Below are 22,089 nucleotides of genomic sequence, written 5' to 3'. Positions count from 1 at the left end.
GTGCCTGGCATGTGTTGGGTGCGTGTAGAAATGTGTCAGGGCGGGGGATGTTCTTGGTGGGAGAGGACTTGCACACACATGTGAGCCCCTGGGGTCAGTCCGCAGCACTGTGTGGGTGGGCCAGGTACTGAGGTGGTTGCTGGGGATGGCTGCACATGAGGCGTGTGAGCACTTTGGAGCACGTGCTGTGTGCCAGGCACTGTGCTGAGTGCAGAGAAGACAATAGAGCTTATCTAGGGAGAGCCAGGTACTGTGTGGAGCAGAGGCACATTGTAGTTTGTGGAAAGTGCCGCAGGAGCCCAGCAGAGGAAGCTGTCCCTCAAACTGGCCCTCAAACTGCAAGGCCCAGTGCCTTACACAGGGTCCCATCTGCTGGGTCCTGCTGCACCGTTCTTCAGTCAGGCAGCGGACACATAGTGTGTTTCTGCTCTGCACTGGTGTGGTGCCTCACACTGGAGATGCAGTGTTGAACAAAACAGAGTCCCTGTGCCCTCGGGATGTGGAGTCTGAAAGCGGAGGTAGGCTAAAAGTGGGGTACGGTCTTTTATAAATACAGGGCTTCTGTAGGTGTGAAAGAGGAGACTTTGATCCAGTCAGGGCAGACTCTCCCAAGGAAGTCTCTTGAGTTTAAATCCCACTGTGTGTCACCCTCGACGATAGCTCCCTGAGGGCAGCAACATGTCCATTTTATTTGTTGTGTGTCCCTGGTGCCCAGCACAGTATGTGCCATGTGTTGGGCACTCTAAGGGAAGGAAGGAAGGCATGATGGACCTAAATTATAAAGGAAAGTAAGAGTTAGCTGGGAGGGAAGAAAGGGAAGGGACAGCACGCAGAGGAAATAGCTGAGAGCCTCTGTGGGGAGGGGGCAGGTTGCATTGGAGAGACTTGGGAGGCTGCATATCACACGGTGTCGGGGAGAGAGGGGGCCTTGGGAAGCAGGTTGGAGCCAGGCCACGGGGCCTTGGCTGCCACAGGAATTGTTTTGATCTTTATCCAAAGAGCAGTTGATTTTAAATAGTATCATTGTTTGATGTGCATTTTAGAAAAATTTCTCTCCTGCTTTGTGGAGGACAGACTATGGCAAGGGGCTGTGGGCAAGACAGATGACAGAGTACAGAGGAAGACACCCAGATCTCCAGCTTTGGCTGCATGGGTGGAGGGTTGGCCATTCTGTAAGACAGGATCACTGGGAAAGAATCTGGTTTGTTCAGGAAAAAGCATGAATTTGGCCTTCAGTATGCTGAGCTTTGAAGTGCCTTTGAGTCATGTTTGCAGCCGTTGGGTGAAGTCTGGGTTGGAGGTACAAACCTGAGAGTTGTCTTCGTGGAGGTTCTGGTTGCAGTCATGGGCATGAATGAAATTGCGTGGGGAGAGAGAGAAGGTGGGACAAGAAGTGGGCCTGGGAACTGAGACACCCCATTTTTGGATGGATCTACACAAGGGCTTGAGACTGAAGGAGCTGCTGGAGAAGTGGAGAGAGAACGGGGTGGGGGTGGGGGCATGGGATCCTGGACACCCACAGGAACTAACTTCAGAATAAGGAGGTAATCGATCTGTCCAGGCTTGAGGGCATGAACCCTGGAAAACATCTTTGGCTTTGACAATTTGGAGTGGCATGATGGGGACAGAAGCCATATTGGAATGAGTGGAAGTGAGGAAATGAAGACTTAATAAGTAGAGGTAACTGCAGAGAAAGTGTGGCTCTGGAAAGAGAGAAGGCAGCAACTGTGGGGGGAAGAAGGACTAGGGAAATCTTTTTTTTTTTTTTTTTTTTTTTTTTTTTGTGGTGCTGGGAATCGAACCCATGGCCTTATGCTTACAAGGCAAGCACTTTACTGACTGAGCTATCTCCCCAGCCTGGGAAATCTTATTTTTAAATAAATCCTGAAGTTTCTTAATATACCAGATACTCATTGAGAGGGAGAAGTTTACCTGATGAGGTAAGGGACTTTCTGATGAAGAGCGTGTCCTATATAAAACCTGGAGGCTGAAGAGTGCTGTGGTGCTGTTGGGACTGGGAGCGGGTGTCTAGGGCTGCTGGCGCAGAGGTATGGGAGCGCGGTAAGCAGTGTGCATGGAAACGGGCTCTGTGATGAAGGGCCTGGTGTAGGGTGCTAGCCAGGGTGTTGTGAAGCACATCTGAGAGAAGACAGCAACTGGCAGCTGTCCAGCTTTTTTCCCTGGTGGACCTGGTCCCTCATAAGGTTCAAGGAGTTGTCGGGAAGAGGAGGAGAGGGAAGCCTGGAGGTGCTTTGCTCGGAGGGTGCTGGATCAGTTGGAGTATCAGCACGGGGCACAGAAAGCTGTAAGTGAGCAGATGGGGATGGACATTCAGGGAATGGTTCTCAACCTTGTGTTGGGAAGGTGGGTCTCAAACACTGGGGGATGGCCGAGTCAAAGCCACATGCCCTCCAAAAGGGAAGACCGCAGCCTCAGACCCGGAGAGCTGAGAGAGTCTGGAGCATATTTTGTGAGGTCCACCCACTCCTGCTGCTCTTAAAACTGCTCTGAGCATTGTAGGCTTTGAAGTCATTGAACACTATCACTATTGACTTGGTTTGTCTTTATAAAACTTTCGAGTAGGCCTAAGCTAGTTTTAAGCCAGAACAGACCATTTTCCTCGGCTTTTGAGGTAGTGGTTGTGCAGCTGAGTCTGGAGCCAGAACGCCTGTGTTTGAATTTGAGTTCCCCCAGGTGTGAGCTGAGAAGGACTCTGATGCCTCATTTTCTTGTCTATAAACTTAGGGGGATAATAAGAATGCCTAATGCACAGGACTGTTGGGGATCGATGAGAAATGCACAGGAAGCATTTAGAGCCCTGACACACTACATAACAATCCGTGTCATCACTGTGGGGTCTCTGGTTGTCATTCCGTTGTTAAAGCACCAGAGGGCGACAGAGCATGTAGTAGCTTACCCACCTTCTACCAAAAGAACCAACTCCTGGATTTATCTGTTTTCTTCTTCAGAACCTTAATTATATTTATATAAGGTGAAGTATTTTGTTTCCTTCCTTTCGCCTTCAGACTTCTTTCAAACTTCTGATTGAAACTAGTTCGTTTTGAGACTTATTTAAATTTTATTCATACAATTTTTAAAAAGCATTTTGGTTTAAGTAACATGCATGCAAAGAAACTTCATATAAGGTAGAATAGCCACTGGGGAAAAGCAGCCAACCAGGCAACAGCCCACCCTGCCCTGTTCCCCATCCTGTTTTCCAGAAGCAGCCACTTCTGACTGGTTTTATTGTAATATAATTTTAAATATCTGGATTTTATATTACTTTGACCAAAACATTTAGCAGTATAACTAACTATTAAATAATCTCTCCTGGAGTTCAGTGGAGTAGAAGTTGCCAGGGTTTTGTTATGTGTTCCCTCTGTGCCAGTCACTGTGATGGGTAGGGAGGTAGTATAGCCTGGTGAGTGCTTTGGGGAGTGCTGGAGAGAGAGGGCACCTGTCCTGTCCTGGGGTGGGCATCAGGGAGGACTTTGTGGGGAAGGTACATCTGAGCAGAGATGAAGGTAGGACCTGGTTTGGCAGGCAAGAGGGTACAGAGAGAGGGGACCCTGGCAGTAGCAGGACCAAAACATCAAGTGATAGGGGCATGGCACAGATGGAGGGTAACGTTTTGGAGTTGTAGATGGGGTGTGGCAGAGAGAGCGAGGGTCCTTTGTGGAGGGTGCTGCATGCTGTGTCAGAAAATTTAGATCTTGTCTGAGAATAATAGGGAGCCACTGAAGGATTTTAATAGCAAAGCACCATGGGTACGCTTGTATGTTGTTAAGATCAGTTTCAAAGCAGTGCATGGAATGGATCGCAGAGCTTGAGACTACTTAGGAAAGGATTGAGCAACCAAGGCAAGAAGTGGCAACAGCCTGCCCCAAGGCAGTGACAGGAGCCCTGGGGTGGGACTGGGTTGAGAAGCGAGAAGGAGGTGGGCTTGACAGGCTTGGAGGGAAAGGAGGAATCAAGGCTGATGCCCTAATTTCTGGTTTGGCGGTTGATGGGCAGTGACACCAGAAGTCCAGGGAAGAAAGAGAAGGTTTTAAGGTCATTTCAGATTTGTGGAGTCTTAGTTGACTGAGACATCTCAGGGGAGGCCTCAGTGCAGCTGGAATCAGGGGAGACTGTGCTTACTATCTTTGTCACCTTTTGACTTATCAGCTGCAAGCCTAGGTTTCTTATTCTGTTAAAGGGGAGTGATGGTGATATCTCTGAAGGGGTCTTATAGTCATTGATGGGAGGCTCATCATGACACCCAGCACAGGTTATAGCCAGAGCAGTGACTTCTCCTTCCTTTGGGGTTCAGAAGGACTAGCGTGCCTTCCGACTTGTTGTGTTTTGAGTGAAGTAGGCAGTTTGGGGTAATGCAGAGTCTTATGGAAAAAAGTATTTAAGAATCTTAATTGTGGGCTGGGGAGATAGCTCAGTTGGTAGAGTGTCTGCCTCGCAAGCACAAGGCCCTGGGTTCAATTCCCAACACCAAAAAAAAAAGAATCTTAATTGTGTAGCTCATACTGCAAGCTACTATAGATAACTTAGAATCTTATTTGTTTACTATCACAAATATCTTTGCTTTTCCTGGTCAGCGCATGTCATCACTTAACATTGATTTTCTCATTTAGAAAGCGTGCACCTTCATCAAATCTAACCTCGATCCCAGCAACGTGGATTCCCTCTTCTATGCTGCCCAGTCCAGCCAGGCCCTCTCAGGGTGTGAGGTGAGTCCAGGTCTTCTTACACTGACATTGCTTTAAACAGTAAATCACATTTTTAAAGGGGAGAGTCTTGTCAGATTATTAATCTGTGTGTGAATATGTGTGTCTGTGTGTTTGTTGCTGGCGATTGAACTCACCCTAGCCCTTTTTATTTTTTATTTTGAGGCAGGGTCTCACTAAGTTACCCAGGCTGGCCTTGAACTTGTGATAATCCTGCCTCAGCCTCCTTAATAGTTGGGATTACATATGTGTACCACTGCACTAGTTTATTGTTTGTTTGTAAACAATGAGACTCTAGTGATGTGAAGGGAATTCTTTCTATGATTTTTTTTTTTTTTTTTTTTTTTTTTTTAAAGAAAGTATAATTTGGGCTGGGGCTGGGACTTAGTGGTAGAGTGCTTGCCTTGCACATATGAGGCACTGGGTTTGATCCTCAGCATCATATAAAAACAAATAAAATAAGGGCACTGTGTCCATCTACAACTTTAAAAAAATGTATAGTTTATTTTTCCCCTTAGTTTTCACTTTTCATGGGTTTCAAGTAAGTTTTTCTTGCAGTTGTTGCCTTTCTTCTAGGAGGCTTTGAGTTTTTCTTTCCATTTTCCTTTAACATCTAAAACATTTGAAGAGGCTGGGTGCACACCTGTAATCCCAGCAACTTCAGAGGTCGGGGCAGGAGGATTGCAAGTTTGAGGCTAGCCTCAGCAACTTAATGAGACCCTACCTCAAAACCAAAAGGGGTGGGGATGTGGCTCAGTGGTTAATCACCCCTGGGTTCAATTCCCTGTACCAAAAAGAAAGGAAGGAAGCAGGGAGGGGATGTAGCTCAGTGGTAAAGTATACCGAGTTCAATTCCCAGTTAAAAAAAAATCACAGTGTAACCCCAGATGTCTAGATCATTTTGCTAAATATAGTTCACTAAACTATATAACTAAACAAGACCACAGTCACTTGTCAGCCCCTTTTAGAAGGGGTTGTGCTGAGGGTTTACAAGCATTCTGACATCTGGGGATTGGGGGTGGTGAGCATGTGCAAAGTGGGTGTGACTCTGGCAGTTCCCACAAATTCAGGACCTGTTCTAAACCTCTGGGTCTGCTGATCCTTTCCTAGATTTCTATTTCAAATGAGACCAAAGATCTGCTTCTGGCAGCTGTCAGCGAAGACTCGTCTGTTGCCCAGATCTACCATGCAGTCGCAGCCCTCAGTGGCTTTGGCCTTCCCTTGGCATCCCAGGAAGCACTCGGGGCCCTCACTGCTCGCCTAGGCAAGGAAGAGACCGTGCTGGCGTGAGTTGTCAGTTTAAGCCTTCTCAGGCTTCCTATCCCTGAACCAAGAAGGGATCATTCTTGGTTCAACAGATATTTCCTGGGCACCTGCTCTGTGCCTTGTGTTCTGCTATACATGTCAGACACAACACTGAATTAAGTAGTCAGGTGCCTGTCCTTGGTGGAGCTAACAAAGACATGGTCTTGTGCACGCTGCTCAGGCAGAAGGCAAGAACTGAGCATAAACCCACTGCTACACAGAGACATTGCCTGCTCTTTAGGTTAGTTGGGTAGAAACTGAGAGTGAGCCAGTGAGCTCAGAAATCTTCTCTTGGGCTTCAGCCAGGGCACAGGAGATATTGGCAATGGGAGCTCTGGGAGACAGCTGGGCTTGTGGTAGGTGTCCTTTGAAGTTTTGAGAGATGGCACCTGGAGGGTGCAGAGGGTTGAGTACTCTAGGAACTAAGACTCTGCTACTCTGCAAGAGCAAAGGTGAAGAGGAAGCCCCTCATAGGAAAAGTACTTGGAGCAACTCTCATGTTTATTAAAATAGTATCTGGTCACTGACTTCAAGATATTTGTTAAACTTAAAAGTAATGATGTGTAATTTTTTTCTCTGACTAAACTTCTCATTTAAAATAATATTTTGTTGTTTTCTATGTGTCCCATTTAATGGCAACCCCAAAAGAGTGCATGGAGTGCCTGGTGTCCTGTTAATTGTATAGGAAGAGGTTGGTGACACCAGTTCTCACTTTCAGGACAGCGAAATTATTTCCCAGAGTTTTTGCTAACAACCAGATTGTCTCTAAACTCGAAGCTTTGTTGAGGACCGAGTTGGCAGTCTGTTGGCATTCTCTGTCACTCCCACATTCCACTCACATTCATATGGTCAGTACTCAGTGGCTTCAGGCTGATACTTTCCTGGGCTGGTATTTTATACACAATTTGCCTGATGCTTGGCCTTTGTGGTCCTTTGATTTCAGGCCACACATTTTGATCACTGCTCATAATTCCTTTTGGAATTATAGGAAGAAAGAACATATGCTTTGGATCAAATAGAACTTGTTCAAATCCAGACCCTTCTACTCTATACCTCTTTCATCACAAGTGGGCTGTTTAACACCCGTAAACCTAATCCTTAGTACTTTCACAAGTAAAACCCAGAGAATTGTCTCTACTTTATGAGCAGCTGTCTGTCTGACCACCAGGGGGCCTCAGCTTTCCTCCTTTGACCCTGGAAGCTCCATTTAATTTTTCCAAACTATTTGTATGAAGAGAATAGTATAATAAAAAATCATGTATATATACACCTGTCACCGTCCACCTAAGAAAGTTTATCTTCCAGGAATATACTCACAAATCAACAAAAATATATGAATAAGCCATAAAAAAGAGTGAGGCACTGATGCTTGCTACAACATGGATAGACCTCAAAAACACACTGAGCAAAGACATCAGACATAAAAGGTCACATATTTGTATGATACCATTTGTCTGAAATATCCAGAATAGGTAAATTCATAGAGACAGCATAGGCTAGAGGTTACCAGAGGCTGGAGAAGCCAGAACCGGAAAGTTGCTTAATGATAGGGTTTTATTTTGGACAGATAGAAATGTTTGGGTCTAGGCAGAGGTAGTAGTTACGTAATACTGTGAATGTTGCAAGTTCCACTGAATTATTCACTTTAAATGGTTAATTTTGTTGTGTGAATTTCACCACAATAAATTTTTAAAATTTATGTGTGAATAAAAGTTATGAATTATGAGACCTAGTTTACAAAACATCAGGCCAGGCATGGTGGCACACACTGTAATCCCAGCAGCTTGGGAGGCTGAGGCAGGAGAATTGAGAGTTCAAAGTCAGCCTCAGCAACTTAAAGAGGTCCTAAGCACTTAGCAAAACCTCAAAATAAAACAAAAAAATAAAACCAAAAAAAGGACTGGGGATGTGGTTCAGTAGTTAAGTCCCCTGGGTTCAATCCTTGGTACAAAAAAACCAAAACAACAACTTATCAATTGGAAATTAAGTGAGTGAATTATGGTATGTTAGGCAATATAATGCTGTGTTGTGTAAATGTGTTAATCAGCTTTTTATCACTGTGACCAAAATACCTGATAATAACAGCTTAGAGGAGGAAAGGTTATTTGGGCTCAAGGTTTTGGAGGTTCAGTCCATGGTCAGCTACTCCATTACTCTGAACCTGAGGTGAGATAGACGGAAGGGTGTGGTAATGATTGAAGGGTGTGGCAGAGGAAAGCTTCCTAGCTCATGACAGGTGGGAAGCAGAGAGAGAGCACAAGGAGCCAGGGGCAAAAATCTATGATCCCAGGGCATCCTTGCAGTGACCTACTTCCTCCATGCTCCACTTGCCTACAGTTACCACCCAGTAATCCACCAATTGGGTTAATTGTCCCACAATCTCATCATTTTACCATCTGCATTGACACATAAGTTTTTTGGGTGGGGAGGATGCCTCATATCCAAACCATAATATTATTGTTAGTAAAAATGAGGTACATTTATATGTATTCATAAGGAATAATGCATACATAAATTATTAAAACTAAATTGGGGAATAGTTATCTTTTAAGGGTAGCTGTTACAGGAATTTTAACTTTTTTGTAATGTATTGTTTGAATTTTTGACAAATAATGTACTTTTATAATAAAAAATAAATGGTAGAAAAAGAAAATAAGAATGAACTCGAGTATAGGAACAGATCTTTTGTGCCTTTGCTCTTATTTAATTCCTGAGGGATTAGTGGCATTTGGGTCTCCCAGCAGGATGATGGTAGCACAAGTGTTAACCATTTAGCACATATTTACTGAATGCATCTTTAGTTTGCATTATTCTTGTTTCAGAATAGTTGACCCAGATTCTACTCAACAGTCACAAATAGATTCCACAATCTCTCTTTGGTCTTGAGTAGGAAGAGTAAAAGATTTAACAGACAGACAGTGTGGGCCGTGTACAACACTGGGGATGCCAGATACACCTTGGTCGAGTGCTGGTCTCCCTAAGAGATATCCCTTATAAACTTAGCTAATTTTAGTGTTCTATTCTTTACCTTCCAGAACAATCCAGGCTCTGCAGACAGCATCCTATCTGTCCCAGCAAGCTGACCTGAGGAACATTGTGGAGGAGATTGAGGTCAGAACTGTTTTTCCAAATGGCTCCTGTCTTTGACACCCTTTACAAAAAGAATTTTGCACATATACATGCCTGGTTTGTTATAGCCACTTACGTTTTAAATCCATGGCACGCTTATGTTATTCGATTTGGAGCAGTATGTCCAAGGGAATATTTGTTAAGCTGATATAGTTACAACAAAAGCAGGTAACAAATTGTTTTTTCTAGCCTTTTGTAGAGATAATCTAATAGTCCCAGGTTTTGGAGCCCAGCAAACCTAAAATTCAAATTCTTTTTTCCTACCGCTTACCACTTTGTAATCTATGGCAAGTTGTTTAATAACTCTGAGCTTCCTTTCTATATGTGGTCATTGCAGGAACAGGTGAGGTTCTAAAGAGTCTCATACAGCCAGGCATGTAGCACACCCGTAATCCCAGTTACTTGGGAGGCTGAGGCAGGAGGACTATAATTTCAAGGCTGACCTGACAACTTAGTGAGATCCTATATCAACATTTAAAAATATAAAAATAAAAGGGGTTGAAGATGTAGCTTAGTGCTGGAGTAGCCCTGGGTTCAATCCCCAGTATTGAAAGAAAAAAAAAAAATAGAGCCTAGTACAGTAAGTGACCACTATGGTTTTTATTATTCTGTGCTCTGGTAAGAATGTCTTGCTCCTAGGGCCCTCCCTCCTGGACTGCAGAGGCAGCAATGACATTTATTACTGGCACTGTCATGACTGGGTGCTTCACAGGCATATTAACAGCCTAGATGTGTTGCCCAGGAGAGCAGTAGGTCTCATTGGGAGCCTTGACCAAGAAAGGGAAGTTCTGTGCTTCACAGGTTGTTGTGGGTGGATGGGTGGCCATGGAATTCATCTCGGTGGGAATGCTTCCTGGGTGCACTGCAGCCTGGCCTGCTGGCCTTCTACCCAGAGTGGCTGGTGTCATCAGTACCACAACTCCTGGGCTTGGGTAGGAATACAGGGGGCAGGGAAGGTGCATTCTCAGAGCTGCCAAAGACTCCATCCCATCTGATATATCTGACCCTCTGCCTAAGCACCATTTCTGATAAAATATTAAGTGACTGAGGTGGTCTTCAGATTTAGAAGGAAAGATTTCTCAAAACTGTCTGCGCTGGGTGACAGTGGTTTGTGTTTTTCATCTCCGAGATTACGTGGCTTCCAGTATGCTTTCATTTTGTTGTCACAGGACCTCGTTGCTCGCCTGGATGAACTGGGAGGTGTGTATCTCCAGTTTGAAGAAGGATTGGAAACCACAGCGTTATTTGTTGCTGCCACCTACAGGCTCATGGACCACGTGGGGACTGCGCCATCCATTAAGGAGGTGCCAATTGCAGGCTTGAAACAAATGGCATTGTCAAGTTGAGCTGCTAAGGATAGATGTTCTCAGAGAGGAATGTTCAGATGACACCTTGGGGCCTTAAGGATGAGAAATAGAAAGACGGATGCCTGAACTAAGAAACTGGTTTTCAGTGTGACAGACATGTAAACAAATTGTCACACCTGCTTTAAATGGTATACACACCTGTCATGAAGTAGTGGCAAGAAGGCCAAGCGTGTTATACTTGCCTCGCCTTCCTTTTCCTCCTGATAACCCCTTCCAGCTTGTCTCCTCAATGTTTTCCACTTTGGCCACCCCTGCAAATCTTCCTCTGAGAAGTACCCTGGACTTCAAAACTGCCTGTTCCCTTCTCTCCCCTCCTACTTGGCGGTGACCGAATCTGAGCTAATCTGGCTGATTGACATGGCTCATGGAGAGGCATGTGTGTCTACCAGATGCTTCAAGAGTTTATTCACCCCCCACCCCACCCCCCAGAAGCTTGTTAAGCTGAATAAGCCTTTAGTTGAAATGTACGTGGAAAGTCTTTTTGAGTAGGACCTTTTTTGTACCACTTGTGTGTGAGGTTACCAACCCTTAATCTTAAGTACTTAAATATAACTGCCATTATTTAAATTTTCAGAGAAGTGGTTTGGGTTTGAAGCTAGAACTTACTTTTTTTTATATGCATTATTGAGTTTTGTGGCAAGTTTCTTTTAAGTAAACAGTAAATATTTCTTGGATGATTTGAATTAATTTCATATTTTCTCCAGAGGATATGATCTAATAGTTCATTCATGTATTTACATTCTTAGTGTTTCAGTTCCTTCCTCGTAAGTGTGAAGTATCACACTCCTTTTAATTCCAGTTATGTGTAAAAGGGCAGGAAAGCAAGGTCTTAAGATGCAAATTCTGGGGGGATTCTCCTATACATAGTAATGCAGATGAATTGGTGACATTCTACATATACAACTGAAACTTTTTCTTGCTTTATTTCCAAACTTCTACTAGCCAGGTTGCTGGAGTAATTTTGCTGTCACTGCTTTTGACACAACAATTCTAGTGAACAGTCACCCATTTTAACATGTCAACAGCCTAGTATGGAAAAATGTAATTGGTACAATTAAAGAAAATTATTTCATGTCGACTGTGAATAACACTGTCAGGAACAAGGGAGCTCTTTTGTTAGATGGTAGATGTAAAAAAACAAAACTGATTGAAGTGGAAAATGTTTCCTCCTAAGCAAACAACCTGCAGAATTTTAATCATGCTTTTTGGGTTCCACTTGTTTTAAAAATTGCTTTTAGTTTTCTCCTTTAAGCAGCCCATTAGTACTTAATGGAGAGTTATTTTAGTTTCTTTCTACTGTACATTTTGCTATAAAGTTTGGTCTTCTGAAACAGACTTAACCCTAATTTGTTGCTTAGAGGTTGGTTTGGAGGGGAGGAAGTTGAGCTCGGAGGGAAATGGAAATCAGCAAAGTACAGATTTTCTTGTGGCAGGACTCTGGAGACAAGCCTGCTTTAGAGTGTTGGTCTTGGTATTTGTTTCCATCCTTTCTTCCTTCTTCCTTCCTTTCTTTTTATTTTTTCCTTTTTTCTGTTATAACTTGTCACAGTTACTTACCTGCTTTAGCCTCAGTGTCCTCATTTGGAAAACATTGATAATAGCCATCTTTCAGGGTTTTTCCCAAGACTTCATGTAGTGCTTCATCATAATGCCTGGCACATGTGGGCATTTAACAAATGGTTACTGTTAATATAAATTTTATAGTATACTTGGCATATCTCAGGAGTTATCTGGAAGTACTTTGTGTTTATATAGTAATATTCATTAAAGGATTGATAAATAAATGCATCAATTTCAGTTTATAATAGAAAATAGGAAAAAAATTAAACTAAAGGGGTTGGGAAATTAGCTCAGTTGCAGGGTACTTGCCTAGCATGCTCAAGGCCCTGAGTTTGGTTCTTGGGAGGGGGGGGTGGGGAGTGGGGGGTGGATTTAGAGTTTTAAGTTTAAATCAGCATATTTGCTTTCTCCCCTACTGCTTTGGCTTAATAGTTGGATGCACTTTCATGTGAATGCCTGACACATAAGAAATGACTAAAATCTTGTGGGGAGGAAGGAGAGGCTATTTCCTGCAGGGAGAGATCTGAACTGCCTTTCCCTTTCCTTTCAGGACCAGGTCATCCAACTGATGAACACAATCTTTAGCAAGAAGAACTTTGAGTCACTCTCGGAAGCTTTCAGTGTGGCCTGTGCTGCTGCTGCACTCTCCCAGAATCGCTACCATGTACCAGTTGTGGTTGTGCCTGAGGGCCCAGCTTCTGCCACTCACGAACAGGCTATCCTGCGGGTATGACCCCATGCCAAGATGTGCTACTCTGGTACCATTTCTAGTGTAGAGATTTCAGAAAGCCAGTTGTAGCCCCTGTGAGGACATACCCATGGAAAATAGGGCAAGGCTCATTTCCCTTAGCCTAGAAATGGTCATTACCCCTGGGGACTTAGTAATAGAACCTTGCCAATCTATCACAAAACATTTGTTTCCCTAGAAGATTTTAAATAGTACAGGCTTTCAATAAATTAAGTATAAGAAAATTGCATTTCTGGACCCTTGACTCCAGATATAAAGAAAAGTCTTGCTTCTAAAATACATTTCCCAGTGCCAGAATTTTCCAGATACATTGTTATAAGATAGCTGTTTTAATTCCCAAGTACTTCTGGTGTTCACTGTTGTTAAAATAAGCATAGGCCTCTTCTGTGCTAATGGAGGGTCTCTTTGCCTCTTCTAGCATAGTATTCCCTCTCCCTCCTCAGTATTAATCTCTCTCTCTTTTTTTTTCTTTTTTTTTTTTGTATCAGGGATTGAACTCGGGGGCACTCAGCCACTGAGCCACATCCCCAGCTCTTTTTTGTATTTTATTTAGAGACAGGGTCTCACTGAGTTGCTTAGCACCTTGAGAGGTTGCTGAGGCTGGCTTGGAACTTGAGATCCTCCTGCCTTAGCCTCCTGAGCTGCTGGGATTACAGGTGTGCACCACTGCTCCCGGCAGCATCAGTATTGATCTTTTGTGCTAATCTCTAAACAGAACAAGTGCACAAATCTTGAATACACCTAGCAATTTCACTTCAAACAAGGCATTTGTTGCTGTTGTTTGGAAACCACAGATAAAATAAGATCTTTATAGAAATTAGCATTTTGTTTATGTCTAAATATTGGGGTTCTTCCATGTAGGGTAGTCCTGTATGTCCCATGAGTTCTTTGGCGACCTCTACAGATAGTCTCCTGAAGAAACGCCCTCTATTTCAAAATCGTCTATCCTCACTCTGCATATAACTCATATCCCCTCAACAGTGTGATAAGAAATAACTTGATTAACATAGTTTATTGGAGGGGGTGTTGTGGCTAGGAGAACAACATGGAAAAAGTATTGGTGCTGAAGGTGAATGAGACTGGAGTGTGAGTCCTGGCTTAAACCACTTAACTGGTCACATCCCTAAGCCTCAGGTTCTTCATCTGTAACATAGGAATCATACTACCAATCAAATTCAATTGTCAAGAGTTTATATGTTAAGGTCCTAGACTAGTATCTGCCATATAGTTGGCTTTCAGCAAATGATAGTGTTTAGTGTTGCCCATGTTTCTTCAATTTTACCATTGCTGATCCCTACCTAAAATATTTTTCTTAATACATACACATATACATTTGTGTATATATGTGTGTATGTATATATGCACATATATGATATATATCAGAAAAATATTTATATTTTAAAGATACTGTAATAGAGTGGATAGAATAGGAGATTAGAAAGGAAATATAACTAATTTGGAACCAATTTCAAATTTGCCTTTTCTTTCCCTGGGTCTAGTTTCCTTCTCTGAAAACTGAGATAGTTGGGCAAGGTCATCTTGCCCAGTTCTAGCATTCTCTAATCCATCCCATTCCTGACTGGATTGTGTTTTTCCTGTATTTGATCTCTAATAGGTAGCAGACCAAAGGTCAGGGAAGATTCCTGAAGTCAGACATTCATCTGCAGAGTTTGCTTCCTATAGATAAAGCAATCTTGAAGCAAAATTCTGTACTCCTCAGTGTTTGTTGCTGTTTGTTTATTTATTTGCTTATTTATTTCCAGTTGCAAGTCACCAATGTTCTGTCGCAGCCTCTGACTCAGGCCACTGTTAAGCTAGAACATGCCAAGTCTGTTGCTTCCAGAGCCGTTGTCCTCCAAAGGACGTTTTTCACCCTTGTAGGGTAAGTCCTGAGCATAAATATTTATGTAGGGCATCAGCTTATTTGTTTTGGGAAATTAGCCTGCAGCTAGTGTAACAGATTAATAAGGGTATTACCAAGATCACAAAATTGAATTTGCCTAAATTTGATAAAATCTTGTAGTTCAATATAAAAAAAGGATTTTAAAAACTAAAACAATTTTGATTTTACTGTTTCCTGATTTCTAGTTGACTCTGTCTTGTCATTGTAGTGTAAATGACTATTTTAAAATTTCATTTTTTTCCTGATGTGTGGGTACTGAATGTTTGTAAGAGTAATCAGAGAAAAAAAGTGTATGAGTCACCCACAATTCTACCACCCAGGGATAACTATTGCCAACATTTTATAGTCTTTTTTGTTGGACTTTTTTCTATGCATATAAACATATATTTAAAATTAAATTAGGATTTTACTTTCTGTTACAGTATATAACATGAACATGTCCACAGGATTAAGTATTCTACACTCATTTGTAATGACTGCATACTATTGCTGTGTAAACTTAAAAATGAAGGATTCCCTTTTTAAAAAAAAAATTTGTTTTTTGTAGATGACAAGCATACTTTTTATTTTATTTGTTTAATTTTATGTGGTGCTAAGGATCAAACCCAGTGCTGCATACATGCTAGGCAAATGCTCCGCCACTGAGCTACAGCCCCAGCCCAAGGGTCCATTTTTGAATGAAACTTTGTTAAGTGTTAAATTAGTAAGTATTTGAGAATAAGAGGTTAGAATATTAAAGTGAAAATGGATTTTCTTAGGTAACATGTGAAAATAAAAAGCAAAATCATTTTTTAGGAATGATCAGTGAACTAGTAAAAGACATTGGGATTTTCTATGCAGTTAGGGATTCTCTACTTTTTTTTCTCTTTGAAACAGAAGTAATTCATAGCTGGGCACAGTGACACAAACTTGTAATTCTAGCAGCTCAGGAGGCTGAGGCAGGAGGATCCCAAGTTTGAGGTCAGCCTCAGCAACTTATTGAGGCTCTAAATAACTTAGTGAGAACCTGTCTTTAAAAATAGAAAGATCTGGGTCTGGGAATATGGCTCAGTTGGTAGAGTGCTTGCCTTGCAAGCATGAGACCCTGAGTTCAATCCCTAGCACTGCAAATAAATATATAAATAAATAATAAAATTTTAAAAAATAAAAAGAGCTGGGAATATGACTCAGTCCTCTGGGTTCAATCCCCAGTACCAAAAAAATAAAAACAAAAATTATTTATATTTTTTTATAAGAGCTATACATATATCCTTTTGGGGAAATTCAAGAACATGAAAATATAGAAATAATGCCAGCAAGTTACCCACAGTTGTACTATTGCATGCTAACATCTTTGAACATTTTGGATTGTTTCCTCATTTTTTTTCTAATATATATATTTTTAGTTGTAGATAGACACAGTACCTTTTTTTTTTTTATTGATTTTTATGTGGTGCTGAGGATTGAACCCAGTACCTTATATGTGCTAAGCAAGGGCTCTACCACTGAGCTACAACCCCAGTCCCCTCATAAAGTTTTATGTGTTTGTTTGTTGTTAAACATAATTGGGGCTGGGGACATAGCTCAATGGTAGAGAACTCATCTAGCAAACTTGAGGCTCTGGGTTGGATCCCCAATACTGCAAAAACAAACAAATAAAACATAATTGGGGTCATGTAGTAGACTTAACCTGTTTTGCATTAAATTGTGCGATGCTACCAGAGGGAGGAAGGATTTTAGAAGCGGTGGTGGCGCAAAGGAAAGAAACTTCAGAAACTTGGGAGAAGAGGTGATGGTAGATAGTTTTTCCATTTTCCACACACTGTCATCTGTGAGTGAGCAGGTTGCCCAGGATGAGTGGGTGGTGAGCAGGCGTGGGCTAGCCCTGAACTGTCTCAAGGAGACCCTTTATAGCCCCTTTTTGTCATGTTCATGATTTTGCCATGTGAGTTCTTCTAACCCTGCTGTCGTTCTTAACAGGGATGTTTTTGAACTGAACTTCGTGAATGTCAAATTTTCCAGTGGTTATTATGACTTCTCCGTCAAGGTTGAAGGTGACAACCGTTATGTTGCAAACACTGTCGAGGTAGGTGCTTTTCTTGTCGCCCCCCCTTGCAGTTTTAGTACAGCCAAAGAATTGACCAGGCGCACAGCATTATCATCTGGTGTGTTTGTTGGCTTCTCTTTGGGACTGTGCTAATGTGACTGTTAAGAGAGGAACGGGTTTGAATTATGTTGTTTGGTAGACCTAGCCAAAGCAAAACATCAGGAATTTGATCAGAGCAAATTTTTTTTGTTGTTGTTCTTGTTAGTTATTTTCCATTATAATTTTACATGACTGTTTTTTCTTTCCTATGCTGAGGATTGAACCCTAGAGCCTCATACATGTCTGCTGAGGCACACCCTCAATCCCTGCATTACTGACTTACGTAAAATCTAGGAAGTAGAAAATAAAATCACCCATTATGCTGTTGAGACATAAATAATCTTAAGGTGTTTTGTTTGGTAGGTTTAGAAAAGTGCTTGGTGCTGACTAGTTGATGCAAAGCATCACATGACACACGTGACACTGTAATGAGGCTGTCTGTAAAAGGCTAGAAGGAAATCTGTGACCCTTCATGATGAACTGTGTTTCAGATGCGTAGCTAACTCCATCTGGGTGGAAGACCCAAGTAGCTTTAAAGACAAAGCTAGTTCTCATTTATCTGATGCTGTGTGGGAATGGGGTATTTCATGTTGGTGCTTCCCCAGCTAATTGAAGTTAGCACCCGCAGGCCCCGTGGCTTTCCATTTACAGTCGTAGGTGTGAAAGTACTGAAGCTGAATTACACGTTTTCCTGCCTTCTTAAGCTGCGGAGTGGTTGAATCCTTTCCTACTCTGAGAATCATCAGCAGGAACCCTTTAGTGAACATCTGTCACCTGAGAAGCTTAGTCCTTTGTGCTTCTGCTTGCGTTACTTCACTCTTGCAGCAACCCTGAGAGATGGGCGGTTCATCTTCATTTTGTACGTGAGGCTCAAGGGGGTAGATTAACGTGTCCCAGGTCATCTGGATTATGGATGGGTGGATCCCCACACGGTATCAGTTTTGTGCATCCTGGTGAACATAGAGCCAGCATGTGACCCATTTCTTTATCTGTTTTTGAGATATGGTCTCACTGTGTCGCCCAGGCTGGCCTCAAACTCCTGGACTCAGGCCATCCTTCCTGCCTTGGCCTCTGAGTAACTAACTGGACTATGGCATGTGCCACAGCAGCCCGCGTTCCCTTTCTGGGATGCCCCTTTTCCTTCCTCTTCCACCCTTTGCGCCTGTCATTTCTCAGTGTTTCTGCTACTGTCATTGCTGCATCTGTTCTAAGATATCTTCATGTTTTTCAGCTTTGTTGAATAATAACCTTGGTGTGGTACTGTGTCTTTCCTGAGATATTAAATGTGTGTTGTTTGTGTTCTTTTTAATTCAGATGTCATTTTCCACTCATCTTTCTTCTTTTAATTCATTTTTTTTATTTTTCATTTTGAAATAATTTCAGGGCTGGGGAGATAGCTCAGTTGGTGGAGTGCTTGCCTCCCAAGCACAAGACCCTGGCTTCAGTCCTCAACACCACCAAAAAAAAAAAGAAAAAGAAAAAGAAAAAGACTAGAATTTTGAAATAATTTCATTCTTAATATGCAAATTAAGAATGTTAAATGTAGAATGCCTCTCTCTATAAATATACTTCATTCAGCTAACCCAAACATTAACATCATAAGAAACTATAATAGAATTGTCAGTATCAGGAAATTACATTGACACAATACTATTAACTAATCTATAGACATTAATACATATTTTGCCACTGTCCCTCTAGTGTCCCTATTCTGGTGCAGGATTCAATCCAGAGTCACATATTTCTTTAGCTGTCACTTCCCTTCAGTCTCTTCTAGTTTAAGATATTGCTTTTTTTTTCATGACCTTGACTCTTGAAGAGTCCTGGCCAATTACTTTGTAGAATGTCCTTCAATTGGAGTTTGATGTTTCCTCATGATTGAATTCAAGTCATGTGTTTTTGGCACGAATACTCCAAAAGCAACCTTGTGTCCTTCTCAGTTTATCATATCAGGGGGTATACATCTTGGAGGCTGGAGATGGTAGAGTATGTGCTGAGCATGCACAAAGCCCTGTGTTCAATCCCAGTACCAAAACAAACAAACAACAACAACAAAAACAAGAACAAGAAGTATATGGTGTTGCTATGTCTCCTTACTGATCTTGTTAACCTGGATCTTTGGGTAAGTTGGTATGTGCTAGGTTTCTCAACTAACGCTGTCTTTCTGCTTTGTAATGACATGTCTTGGGTGATACTTTGACACTGCAAATATCCTGACGATCTTACCATTAGCAGTTTTCATTGTGGTGTTTGTCAGAAGGCAATTTTTCCTTTTATTCTTTCTGCATTTATTTATTGGAATTATACTATAAGAAAAACTGTCCCTTTTGTTTATTTATGCAACTATTTATAATAATATATAAATAATAATATTTATAATAATTTATTATAATAATAATATAGTAAATATAACTATTTACTATATTTGTAATGTGTAGTTTATTTAACTTGTTTACATTGTGGGTATATATTTTGCCCATCGAGGTTAGGATCCATTACTGTCATTTATTTTATTGCTAGTTTGGCATTTCGAAGAGCTCCTCAGCATGGCTCCTTTGACACTTTCTTTTAGTGAAAAGAGTAGGCAGTTTTGACCTTTTCAAAAATAAGACATTACTTAACACAGGTAGATTAAGCACTTGTTTTAAAACTTGGCAGGAAGGGAGATGTTTTCTGGAATTCTTGTCATTGCCTCATATCTGACCTTCTGGGCCTGAGACGTTCGACGATCCTAGTCCACTCACTAGCACTCAGTCTGAATGGAACTACTTTAGTGTTTGCCTTGAACCTTTAAAATCCAGATTTTTTGAGTGTGAGTGTTCTGCATTAAGAGATCTTAACTTGCAACCTCACACATTAAAGAGAGCTCTTTTCTCCCCTGCACCTCTTCCTTACACCTTCCTCATCTTGGAAGCCCCTGTCCAGCTTCAGTGACAGGCTCCTTCCTCCCAGTCACTCCTACCTACTTCCTTTCTTTTCAACTCTAAATTCTAGTTGGTTTCCCCAAGACCTATTCATCCCCCGCTCTGAATGTTTTTTCCAAGTCTTTTGTTGTTTTTTTGTTAGGTATTGCCAAATTGCCCTTTTCGTCTTCATATTCTTAGCAATAGTTGGTATTATCAGTTTTTAAAAATCTGATGGCAATGAAATGGTATCTTCTTTGTTTTTTGTTTTTTGTTTTTGTTTTTTTTGGTACCTGGGATTGAACCTAGGGGCACTTAACCACTGAGCCACATCCCCAGCCCTTTTTCATATTTTATTTAGAGACAGTGTCTTGTTGAGTTGCTTAGAGTCCTGCTAAGTTGCTAAGGCTGGCTTTGAACTCTGGATCCTCCTGAGCTGCTGGAATCACAGGCATGCACCACCATGCCTGACTGGTTTTAATGTTTTTCCTTGGTTCCTAGTGAAGTTGAACATTCTTGTTTTCATTGTCCATTTAGGTTTTTTTCTTCTAAGTCATAATACATCTTTGTTTTTCTTTTCATTTGTTAGTCTTTTTATCATTGCTTTTTAAGAGTGATATATATTCTAGATACTTATCCTTAATTATGAGTATCCGCTGTCTTCTGACATTAATTTATGGTGTCTTTTGATCCACAAAAGTTAATTTTAATGAAGCATAACTTAGAAGACTGTTCCGAAGATGGTTTTGTTTTCAGTATCTTTAAAAATTTCTTTGTGGGGCTGGAGCTGTGGCTCGGTGGTAGAGCACTTGCGTGGCATGTGTGAGGCCCTGGGTTTGATCCTCAGCACCACATAAATAAATAAAAGATCCATTGACAACTAAAAACAAGTTTTTAAAAAATTTTCTTTGGTACCTCAAGGTCAAGAAAGTCCTCTGGGGGCTGGGGAGATAGCTCAGTCGGTAGAGTGCTTGCCTTGTAAGCACAAGGCCCTGGGTTTGATCCCCAGCACCCAAAAAAAAAAAAAAAAGTCCTCTGGTTGTTTTCTGTTTTCTTTAAGGCATTTTTTCTCCTTATGTTTAGGGTTTGGGTCTCCTTAAAGTCTATGGTCTTACCTGGAGTTTACACCACTGTGGTTGTGCTTGTTGTGGGTCTGACCATCCTTGGTTGTGTGCTTTGCTGTTTCACTGGACTGGGACTCCCTTTTGGTAGAGACTGAATCTTACTTTATTGTTTAGTTTGGGTGTTAGAAGAAGAAAAGGATGCAGTAGTCTAAAGATGTTTTTCCATGTTCCATGGTCCTTAGAATGGGCTTCCAGGGGTAAATATTAGCTTTTATTGTTTATTTATTAAATACAGCTTTATTGAGATAATTTACATGCCATAAAATTTCCCTTTCAAAGTAATTGATTCAGTGTTTTTAATGTGTTCACAGAATTGTGCCACCCCGACCAGTATCTAATTCTAGAACTGTTTTATCACCCTAAAAAGCAACCCTACCATCTGTTAGCAGTTCCTATGCATTCTCTCTTAATTTACTCTTCATCTCTATGGTTTTCTTGTTCAGGACATTTCATATAAAAGGAATCATATAATATATTGCCTTTTATGTCTGGCTTGTTTTCCCATTTAGCATAGTACTTTTAAAGTTCATTCATGTTGTAGCATGTTTCAGTTCTTTGTTCTTTTTTATGACTGAATAATATTCTATTGTGTGACTATATCAAATTTTGTTGATCCATTCATCAGCTGTTGGATATTTGAACTTCTCTCCACTTTTGCATGTGTCTATCTGATGCTAGGAATTGAACCCAGGGTCTCACATGTGCTGAGAAAGGGTATTTCCATTTTGGGGCTCTCATGAATAATATTGCTGTAGCCATTTGTGTATAAGTTTTTGTTTGAACACTTGTTTTCAATTCTTGAAGGCACATGTTTAGGAATAGAATTTCTGGATCATATGGTCATTGTAACTTTTTAGAGAAAATAATAAGGTGTTTTTCAAAATAGCTTGTCTCATTTTACATTCTTCCCAGGTGTTTGTGAGGCTTGTAATTTCTCTGCATCTTTAACACCTGTTATTGTCTGTCTTTTGATTATAACCATCCTAGCAGGGGTGAAGAGGTGTCTTGTTGTGGTTTTGGCTTGCACATCCCTGACAGCTAATGATGATGAGCATCTTTTTGTGTACTGTTGATCAGTTCTGTATCTTCTTTGGAAAAATATCTATTTGGATCATTTACCCATTTTTAAAAAATAACTATTTCAGCCTTTTTATTTATTTTTTTCCCAATCTCTACCTCTTATTTCCTTTTATTTATCTTACTC

At 41.3% G+C, this 22,089-nt stretch overlaps 1 protein-coding gene across 2 annotated transcripts in view; it reads left to right on the top strand.

Annotated features, from left to right (window-relative positions):
* Rpn2 (ribophorin II) overlaps positions 1–22,089 on the top strand; it is a 55,768-nt gene that overhangs the window by 11,202 nt on the left and 22,477 nt on the right. For both annotated transcript variants that reach the window (XM_047540584.1, XM_047540585.1), the window contains exons 3-9: positions 4,629–4,724; positions 5,832–6,007; positions 9,062–9,137; positions 10,325–10,459; positions 12,633–12,809; positions 14,594–14,712; positions 16,693–16,798. In XM_047540584.1, coding sequence (XP_047396540.1) covers positions 4,629–4,724; positions 5,832–6,007; positions 9,062–9,137; positions 10,325–10,459; positions 12,633–12,809; positions 14,594–14,712; positions 16,693–16,798 — 885 coding nt within the window. The remainder of the gene's footprint in view (positions 1–4,628; positions 4,725–5,831; positions 6,008–9,061; positions 9,138–10,324; positions 10,460–12,632; positions 12,810–14,593; positions 14,713–16,692; positions 16,799–22,089) is intronic.

The sequence above is a fragment of the Sciurus carolinensis genome, chromosome 2 (assembly GCF_902686445.1).
Source record: "Sciurus carolinensis chromosome 2, mSciCar1.2, whole genome shotgun sequence".
In the NCBI taxonomy this organism is placed as follows: Eukaryota; Metazoa; Chordata; class Mammalia; order Rodentia; family Sciuridae; genus Sciurus; species Sciurus carolinensis.
This window is presented reverse-complemented; position numbering and strand designations above follow the sequence as displayed.